The 10,636-nt window shown below is 41.6% G+C and overlaps 1 protein-coding gene across 2 annotated transcripts in view; it reads left to right on the forward strand.

Moving 5' to 3' along the window:
* Positions 1 to 9,418, forward strand: part of LOC106093077 (serine/threonine-protein kinase Smg1) — a 48,894-nt gene extending 39,476 nt beyond the window's left edge. The window contains exons 6-11 of one of the 2 annotated variants that reach the window (XM_013260057.2): positions 5,387 to 5,694; positions 5,751 to 7,032; positions 7,104 to 8,105; positions 8,160 to 8,520; positions 8,648 to 9,005; positions 9,071 to 9,418. In XM_013260057.2, the coding sequence (XP_013115511.2) occupies positions 5,387 to 5,694; positions 5,751 to 7,032; positions 7,104 to 8,105; positions 8,160 to 8,520; positions 8,648 to 8,856 (3,162 nt within the window). In that variant the 3' untranslated portion in view covers positions 8,857 to 9,005; positions 9,071 to 9,418. The remainder of the gene's footprint in view (positions 1 to 5,386; positions 5,695 to 5,750; positions 7,033 to 7,103; positions 8,106 to 8,159; positions 8,521 to 8,647; positions 9,006 to 9,070) is intronic. The other variant, XM_013260058.2, reaches the window with a different exon arrangement.
* Positions 9,419 to 10,636: the final 1,218 nt, after the last annotated feature.

Raw genomic sequence — 10,636 nt, forward strand, 5'->3', positions numbered from 1 at the left:
TTATTTAACCCTCTAACATTTTGATATACTAGAGATATGTGATCAGCAGAAAATGAAAAATTCTCTCTCGGACCAAAATCAGGTTTTATAACAACTTCAAAAATGTGTTCTGGAACAATAATTCGAAAAGAAGCTTTGCTACGCCTTTCATTGTACTTAAATTTATAAACACTCAATTCGACATCAATGTCAATCTTTGATTTTATATAAAATAACATGTCATCGATTGAAGTTTCAGCAGCGAATTTGGCTGCAAAAATTGCTTTCTTATTCGGGCAACTTTTAGTGGTTGAGGAGTCGTAGGTGGTAGTTTGGAGTGTAAAATGCTGTTGTGCCAGACGGTAAGGCAGAGGTACTGGGAGCTGGGAAGCAGCCGGGTTTGAGGGACTCAATAGGCCAGAAGGCGGCAGATTGTTATGTCTCGTGTAATCGGCGACTTAACTGGTCGATGGTTGCTGATCCATTGAAATTTCAATGCTACACGGAACTGCGTCTATATTAGGATCCAATGGTTTTTTTCTTTTACGCATTGAATCGATGGGTGATTGCAGAAAATGTTATCGGCAGTTCTTGCAGAAAGTTCGACGCACTTTGCGTGATAAGTCGTATAACATAGCCAGTAAGAAAAAGATTTTTTTAACTGGTAGGATCTTTGTCTCCTGATGGAGGTGGTCTACATGAGAACTAAGGAGACAGCCCGTCGCAGTTCGGAGGGCGGCATTCTGACAGATCTGAATATTATTCCACTGCGTGTCACAAAGTTGACGTGACCACACTGGCGCTGCATAACTTACCACAGACCGGCCAATTGCTTTGTACGTGGTCAACAAGGTTTCTTTGTCTGCACCCCAAGTGCTGCCAGCGAGTGACTTGAGGACCTTGTTTCTACTTTTGACTTTATTGCAGATTGCTGTGGCATGTGGGGAGAAAGTGTAGGAGCTGTCAAATGTGACGCCAAGTATTTTGGGACACTTGATGGTCGGAATCATTTCTCCATCGACCATCACAGTCAGCTCAGAATTCACCTCACGCGTATTTGTAGTGAACAGTGTGGCTGAAGATTTGGTGGCGGATATCTTCAGATTTCTTGCGGCGAAATATGAGGCAAGCTCGTTGAGGTAGACGTTCAACCTATCGCAGATGTCATCAATGGGTGGGGGGCCTGATGCCATGATCGTACAGTCGTCCGCATATGATACGATCTCTATGCCGTCTGGAGGAGGTGGGATGGAGGATAGGTAGAGGTTAAACAGAGCCGGAGATATCACCCCACCTTGGGGAACTCCCTGTTTCACTCTACGGTGTTTTGACTTCTTATCCCTAAATTCCACAAATGACTGGCGGCCACACAGATAATTCGCGACCCAACGTTTCAGGCCTAGCTGGAGGGACGTGTTGGCGATGTCCTCAAATAATTTGGCATGGCTGACCGTGTCGAATGCCTTCGATAGGTCCAGTGCCACGAGGACCGTCCTATCACATGGCCTGGGTTGATTGAAGCCACGGCAAATGTGTGTGGTGATGGCATGCAAAGCTGTTGTTGTGCTGTGCAGTCTCCGAAATCCGTGTTGATGCTCGGCGAATGGAAATTCTCCTACGAGGCTCGGGAGGAGTAATGCCTCAAGCGTCTTAGCCACTGGCGAGAGAAGGGAGATCGGTCTGTACGACTCCCCCAAACTCGGGTCTTTACCAGGCTTCAGTAGCGGGATCACTCTGCCCATTTTCCAGACATCGGGAACTATAAGAGTGTTCAATGACAGGTTAAGGACTGTGGTAAGGTACTCAACTCCAGGTAAATCCAGATTCTTCAGCATCAATGTAGAGATTCCGTCGGGGCCCAACGCCTTGGAAGGTTTGGCGCCACGGATGACATTCGTAACTTCGCCAACGGTAAATTGTGATGGCTGTTCATCGGCTCGGAGACCACGAATACGGCGAATGGCTCTCCTCCTTGCCCTCTCTCTCTCGGGATGCACAATAAATTGACGGTTGAACAACCTGGCGCATCTCTTCGGATCAGTCACGGTTAACTCGCCAAAAGTGACTGAGGTCCTGTCGTCCCGTCTACCGGGGTTCGAGAGAGACTTAACAGTGGCCCACAATTTGCCTGCACCGGTGCCTAAGTTACATTGCTCCAAGTGTTCCAGCCACAAATTCCGCTTATGTTCGTTGACTACCCTGTTTATTTCCAGATTCAGCTCGCTGATTCTGGGGTTAGCGGGGTCCATAGCACGAATCCCATCACGCTCGTCTGCGAGTACCACTGCTTGCGCCGGGAAATTGGGTCGCACTTGCGGTATTCGACCGGCTGGTATAAAGCGAGCGGCTGCTGCGTTGATGATGTCTCGGAATTTCCTCTCGGCCACAAGCACATCAGAGGGGGGTGGCAGTTCATTGAAGCGGCGATTGGTATACTCTCTGAAGCCAGTCCAATTGGCCTTCTTGTAGTTGATGAACGTTCGGCGCTCAGAGGTTATGAAGTCGGGTGGTCGGTCGATGGTGAGGATTATGGGGAGGTGGTCTGACCCCAAAGAGATGACGGCTTGCCAGGATACGTCACTCAGGAGATCAGGGGATGCGATTGAGATGTCTGGCGAGCTGCTGCACCTCCTCGTAATCCTAGTGGGGGCATCCTCATTCACCGTGCAAAACGTGGAGCTATCTATCTGCTCTGCCAAAGCTATGTCACGCTGGTCGTTGCCTAGGGGAGAATGCCATGACGAGTGATGTGCATTGAAATCCCCCAGAACCAGACGACTATGGCCAGATAGCAACCCACTTATGTCGGGGCTGTAGGCCTGGCCATTAATCGGGACACAGCTGCCAACCGGCGGTATATACACGTTGTATATCTCTATCTCGGCAGTACCGGACCCGACTGCTACCCCCATACATTCCATGTATGGGTCACTAGCGTCAAGCGCAGGCGAGATAGGTCTATACTGCACGGAATGGTGTATAACGAAGGCCAATCCCCCACCTCCATTCCTTGAGCGATCCTTACGTAGCACATTGTAGCCGTGACAACTGTGCAAGCTGCAGGTGTTAGTCAGCTTTGTCTCCTGGATCGCTGCGACCGATATGCTCTTCCGACTCATAAAATCTACAATCTCATCAATCTTGCCTCGCAGTCCATTGCAGTTTAACTGCAAGAACGATACATTTCCCGACACTGGCCTGGCAATAGTAGGGCTAGGGTGCTGTCGTTGCATAAATTGCCGTACGGGAGAGGTCGGGGGGGTCACATAGTCCGACGACGAGGACGCCGAAGGCGACGACGGCGACGCTTGTGACCCACTGCTGGCTATGTTCGCACAGCACCTAGCGACATAGCCAGTATGACTATACTCCCGTAGCGAAGTTAGGCCAGAGCAAGAACGGAAATGTACCCACTCCAAGCACCGGTTACGCCTCACCGACACTGACCGATGATGAAGGCGGTTCTGGCAAACGGAACAGAACCAGGGTCCGGGATTCTTTTCAATCCCGGCACGGACCAGAAGCATACGGAGAAGGCACTCCGGGATGTGCCTCTCCCATGAGAGGGAGAGTACACTGAGGCGGCAGCCCTTGCCGATGAAGATTCCATCGGGTCAATCCGGTGCGTACAACCGGCTGCCATGGGATTGCCATTTGGTGTTATTGTTTTGTTTGTAGTCTTCTTTTTCTAACTTTGCAAATACTTTATTTGCACTTTTGTTTTTTGATTTGTTATGTCTTTTCAATATATTTAACCCAAGAACTGTGTCACCAGATCGATTCAAAATCGTGTTTTTATTGTTATTCGTAGTAATCACAACTGAAACTATAAAAATTGCGTTTTTAATGCGAGTTTTAAAGAACACGTCCACTCTCTATGACAGCTTGTTATATGAATCCACGTTTAGTTTATTTACATTAGGGTTACTCATGTTCATATGTACAGTATCGGCCAAACCTAAGAACCTCCTTATCACATTTTTTTACGAAAACTAAGTTGTAACATTTTTGTTTACATTTTTTTTATTTATTTGTATCTGTATTGTTGAAGGCCCCAAAATATAAGAAATTTAGAATTAGAAATATAGTTAAAATTCAAAAGCCATTTGAGGTCGAAAACATCAGCGGACAAAACTAAAGCACCCCCAATTTCAGGCACAAAAAAATATATTCAAATCAATATTTCATTGCAAATCCTTTATTCTGGATGACAAATGCACATCCTTTAGAGAAGAAAGATATTAAATTATTAATGATATCAGGTGATTTTGCTTTCCATGCTATTTTTCCCGCGTCAAATAAAGATGGATGTCGAAGGGCCTAATACAACTCACAGTCCCAAATTTCAGCAAAATCGGATAATAAATGGACCTAAGACCCAAAATCGACGGATCGATCTATATCAAGATATTGTTCGATATAGCCCATCTTCGAAATTAACCTGCTTATGAACAAAAAAGAATCTGTGCAAAGTTTCAGCTCAATCTCTATTTTTAAAGACTGTAGCGTGATTTCAACTTAAATTTTTACGCTGATCAAGAATTTATATATAGTTTATAGGGTCGGAAGTGGATATTTCGATGTGTTGCAAACGGAATGACAAAATGAATATACCCCCATCCTTCGGTGGTGGGTATAAAAACATTGTTGATAATAAAATGATGATGTTGATGATAAAAAAAAATGTGCTGAGGGGGTCCTTGGATTTTGGCCGATACAGTATATACGTATATACTTTGACTTGATGTAATACTAAGTTGTTTTCGGACGCACTGTGGAAAGTAAGACAAACAAATTTGTGCATGAAATATAATTCGCAGTATGAAATTCAGTGCTAAATATGGGTATGTATGGCGCAAGACATACAGACATGTTCCGGTTTTCGAAATCGCAAAACGAAAAAAAATATTTGGTCTTTTTCTTCTGCTGCTTTAATAGGTTGATGTTCGCTTGAGGTTCCTCATACTTTAAAGAAATGTGATTATAGTACACATTCCAACTTTGATATATCACGTTTTGCAAGATAAAAGGGTAAGAAAATCGTTTGTTTTGCTTTTTCGAAAACCGGAACAGGTCCAATTATATGTAGTAGATGTAATTACGTCTAGTGCTACATGGAATTATATCTAGTTCCATATTTGGCACCAAATATAGTTGGATATGGCAGATCCTTTTTGATCTATTTAGATCCATGTATTTTTTTTTTACTTGGCATGTAAATAAACCCCAAATTAACTGAGTTTGTGTAAATTTCTAGCAGCATCCATAAGGGTGGGTATCCAAGATTTCATGCACAAATTTGTTTGTCCACATTCGTCCTGGCCGAATTTAAGATTTTTTTTCGTTTTTTTTATATTGAAGTTTAACATTTCTTATATTAATAAATTAAATGTTTTCTCCAAAACAGGGTTCTTACCGCTTGGCGTGCAGCCATGTTCTTCGAGTATTACGTAGGGAGAGAGAAACTTTGCTCACGTTACTAGAAGCGTTCGTGTATGATCCCCTAGTGGACTGGACCTTAAGCGATGATGGCAATTCAACACGTGGAACATCCGCCAATTCCGCAGCCATTATGATAACTTCACTATGTTCATCCAAAGAATATCATCTTAGCCCAAGAGATGTCTTCAAGGGTAAAAAAAGCGATACTGACTTGTCACGACAAACTTTAACCTTGAAAATCAGTGAAGTTAGACCAGCGTGGTTGCAATACAAGTAAGATAAGTGCCTAATGTTTAGTCTCATTTTATTATTTTCTAACTAATTTTAAGGGACGATTTGGATTACGTGTTGCGAAATGTGAAGGACCATGTTGAACGTATGTTAGACGTTCGACAGCAGATCCTACGATTTGAAGAAAAGCGTGATAACTATACGAAACAACTTGCCATGATCCGCGAATTAGATGCCTTGGGGTCGGCTCGAGGCAGCCATGCATTGAATACAGTAACGCAACGGTACAAAGCATACAAAAGAGATTTGAGTTCATTCGATGAAATTAAAAGTTTGGTGCGACAAACAGTTACAGACCTTGATATAGTGGTTTCAACCTATTTCGACATTTTACTGGCACCAAGTGAAATTAGAAATATTGAGATTAACGACGGCGGTTTACCACATTCCAATGAGTGTGCCATAGTAAAGACTCTACTCGCTGGAAACAGTGAAAATAAATATTATACTCCGATCGAATTTGCTAAACATGAGATCAACAACAGTTTCATACAAATACAACGCAATGCCATCGAATGTCGGGATTTACTTTTGTTCTACGGCCAACTAATGCGTTTTTATCCCCGTTCCAAGTTGCAGCAAAATCATTTGGTAAAATACTTAGCGCAACTAAAGGAGCTAGTCGATGTGCCAAGTACCGTGGCAAATCCAGAATTGCCATCAACAAGAGGTTGTGAAGAAGACACTCATGGCACGACGAAAACATGCGTGCAATACTTTAAAAATATGCAATCGATTCATGTTGATTTGCAAACCCAAGTTGTCCAGGCACAACAGGTTCTAAAGCAGCGGCAACAAGAACAGCTGGATAAAATCACGGTACCGCAGGCTACTGATGAAATCCTAAATCTCAATAGATCCCCTCTGCATATTTTAAAAGGTTTACGTCAACGGCTCGATGCAGTGCATAAAGCATTTGTCGCAAAAGAGAAGGAACTCTTCTCCTCAAATGTTTGTTTCCTGTTGAATCACCGAATAAGCTTTTTGCTTTTCGTTGAAAGGTCAATAAATTGTTTGAGTCCAGCGCATGTGCCGAAGCTACTACGAACTTTGATTCACTCTTTGGTAGGCCTGCGCGACTTGAAGGACTCCATGGAAGATGCAAGTGAAACGCTATTTGCACTAATGACAAACGAGACCATTCCATGCTGCCAAGAAATAAATGCAAACGAATATTACAAGTCGTGTCCTGCAATTAATGTGATATTTGAGGAGACTGATAATATATTTAAGGACACCGTTGCGAGACTGCAGGGGTTGCAAGACAGCCTCACTCACATGAGAGAGATCCATCCGACGGCAGCGATACAACAAATTAAGGTACTATCCTCCTTCAGGAGCATTTCCACACTTTTTAATCCAAATGTCTCTCTTACATTTGCATATTGTAGAATGTGTGGAGTATTAACATATTGGAGTACATGGAGTCGTGTCGCACAGACGTTATGCTTAAGATAATTTCGGAAATCAATGACTCAAGCCTGGCAATGACGACGAATGATGTTAACAATATTCTTGATATCCAAAGAATAAGGAGGCCGATCAACGATATGATGGTTAAAATTCAATCTAAATTATTCGAGGGATTACTATCGCTGGTAATGGAGTGCATACACGCAAGTATTGGAAATTCCATCGCCGATGTTCGCTTAACTGACAATGCTGGCTTGACGGAAGTCAATTCGGTTTTGGAAAAACTTTTCCACACCCTTGAGCATGAAAGGCAATTACAATACGATGAAGATGTTGTGTTATATTACTCGAAGCTTTTAGACCAGTATCACTTTATTACGAATTTCTATTTCTGGTTACACGAGTCACATTTGATTGATGCTGACAGTAATCTACAGAATCTTAAATCTAAAAAAGCGTTTATAACTGCTTTACATAACGCCAGCCAAGATCTATCTGCCTCGAAGTCAAAAATGATAAAAACACAGAAAGACGTAGAGTTTCATAGGAGCTTATTGAGGGATTTCCTATTGTCTAGTTTAGTGCCATCTGCAGGCGATTTGCAAAAACTAGACGATGCAGTTGCAGCCGAAAAAGAAAGATATGAATTCTTCTTGAGTTTGGCTACACGTCTTACCGAGTACTCCACAGTTCTTTTGCAATTCGAGGTTTCGGGCGAAAACAAGCCATTTGAGAGCCTTGTGAGGAAGTACAATGAGGAGCGCAGTAAATTGCAGACATGTGAAACAGCTATTAGCTTAGTGGAACGCAATCTGGTGCAGCTTTTAGATCCCGAGGACAATATTGACAACTGTTGGATAAAAAATATATCGGAGTTATTGGACGAGATGATCTTTTCTGCACAAAAGGAGATATGTGATTTTGAAAAAGTGGAGGCAAATACGGAGGCAATCCTTCAGGATGATGGACAAAAGTTGCAGGTTTGAATATTAGTTGTGTATTTTTGTTAGTAGTTGTCCGAAAATATCTATTAGCAGGTTATTGTGGACTCATCCATTCGCGGAGATATGCGCCAATTACTAAAAATGCTAACGAAGTCGTACAGGTTAAGTAAAATTGGTAATGGAGACCACCTGTTCCAAGACATTCGTGATATACAGCACACAATGAAGCTCTTACAAAACAAATTGAATGACCTTCAGTTGCAGTTGCTCTCTGGAGAATTCGAAACCGTGGCGCTTATGCAATTACACGAAAAAGTAGATGAATTACTCACCCTGTGTCACAATAACAACATTTGGTTAAAATCAATAATCGAACGACTTGGTAAATTGTATTCGGACGATGGACAAAACTGTGCAGAATCCCCAACAAGAAATGAGTCTTCTAAAGACGGTAAGAAGTAATACATTACGAGAATATTCTCAAACCGGCTCCCATTGGCCACTTCTCATAGTCCATACATACAAATAACTTTCTCCAACAATATTGTAATCCATTATTTTAATTTATTTTATGGAAGTCGGTGCTAATAACAGCCAGCTGGGGGAGCAAAAGCGAAATGCCTACGCCGTGTCCGTTTGGAAGCGCATTCGTATGAAACTGGAAGGTCGAGACCCCGATCCAAATCGTCGTAGTTCTGTGGCGGAACAAGTCGAATATGTCATTGCTGAAGCTACAAGCGAAGATAATCTGGCCTCTCTATATGAAGGTTGGACACCATGGGTGTAGCTTGCCAAATGCAAAAGACTCCATAGGCGAGGAGTTTGGCATAGGATTTCGTAAAATAATTTATAATAGAAATAAATTCCAGTGAAGTAACGGAGCCACAACTAGATGTGCAACAACATATACATAAATCGGTTCTACAACGGCAATAGGTGATTTTATACATCCTTGCGGTTTTACTTTATCTAAATAACCATTTGTCTTCCCCATTTTACAGATCGATCGATCTTATTAGCTGAGACAAGCAGTAGTTTTTCCTAGAATATCATCCTCCGCCTTCATGCGCAATTTGCCGATAGCTTTGTGGATGGTAATTGATGCAGGTCATGTTGCTCTTTAAATGGTTGTGGTGAGCCTTGTGGTGTGGTTAGGCAGAGAAATGTCTCCTTTATAACAGCTGGAATACCAGGAACGGTCGAACATCTCTTCCCATGTTGTTTTAGCAAATACAAATGATAAAAGCAACAATCGATATTTTCTTTTCAATTTTTTTTTTTTTTTTTGTGTTTAACCACCTTTGCTGTATATTTTATATTTTTAACTTAAATAAAAACAACTATCTATACACATTTGTGTAGGTTTAATTAAAACACAACTACTGTGGTACTCCTTCCAAGAGGATGGAAGGAGTTTCTACTATCTATAAAAATTGCTGCATTGCAAATTCCGTATTCATTTGGGTATTTATAATTTTGCAGATATGTTGGGTATAAAAAAAATGCCAAACAATCTTTGATGATTTTGTATTTTTTGTATAGAAACCTGACCGTCTGATCTCATAAAATCGGATTTTAATTATATATAACCGCTATATAGACAGATCTCCAGACTTAAAGTCTTGAGGCAATAAATTGGTAATTTTTAATCCGGTTTCGATGAAATTTGGCACATTAAGTTCTGGTAGACCCCTATTAATTTCTGGGAAGCGCAGTTCAGATCGGACTATATTTCGATAAAGCTGTCCTATAGACCGACCGCCCGATCTCCCTATATAGGGTATTAAGGCCATAAAAGATCCATTTATTACCCGAATTCAATGAAATTTGACACTATCTATGCTGCTTTTATAGGCTTATTACACAATATCGGGAGATCGGTATATATGGCAGCTATATCCAAATATGGTCCTACCTGTACCACATTTGACAGGAATTGGTTGGGGTCTACCTGTACACACTGTGCCAAATTTCATCGAATTCGGGTAATAAATGAATCTTTTATGGTCTCAATATCCTATTTCGGGAGATCGGATGGTCGGTCTATAGGGCAGCTATATCCAAATATATTCCGATCTGAACCGCACTTCACAGAAATATGAACTCACTGTGCCAAATTTCATCGAAATCGGATGAAATCTTACCAATTCATTGCCTCAAAACTTTAAGTCTGGAGATCGGTCTATATAGCGCCTATATAACTAAAACCCGATTTTATGCGATCAGAAGGTCAGGTTTACACACAAAGAATACGAAATCATCAAAAAAAAATTTTTTTGGAAAATGTTTTTTATACTCAAGATATCTGCAAAATTATAAATACCCAGCTTTTGGGTATAAATGGGTAACTACCTTTTGGGTATTTACCCATCGTCCATGACATAACTAACAGGTACTGTACCGTAAACAGCTGAGTTCAATTTTTTCTCGCGAAGTACACTATCTGTCAACGAGTTTTAATTGTGTGTGTGTATTATAGTTAAGAACCACAGCACCCACAAACAACAAAAAATCACGCAAACTATTGTAACATACACAAAATCCGATCACTGATTTTGACATATAGT

The sequence above is a fragment of the Stomoxys calcitrans genome, chromosome 4 (assembly GCF_963082655.1).
Source record: "Stomoxys calcitrans chromosome 4, idStoCalc2.1, whole genome shotgun sequence".
Classification (NCBI taxonomy): domain Eukaryota; kingdom Metazoa; phylum Arthropoda; class Insecta; order Diptera; family Muscidae; genus Stomoxys; species Stomoxys calcitrans.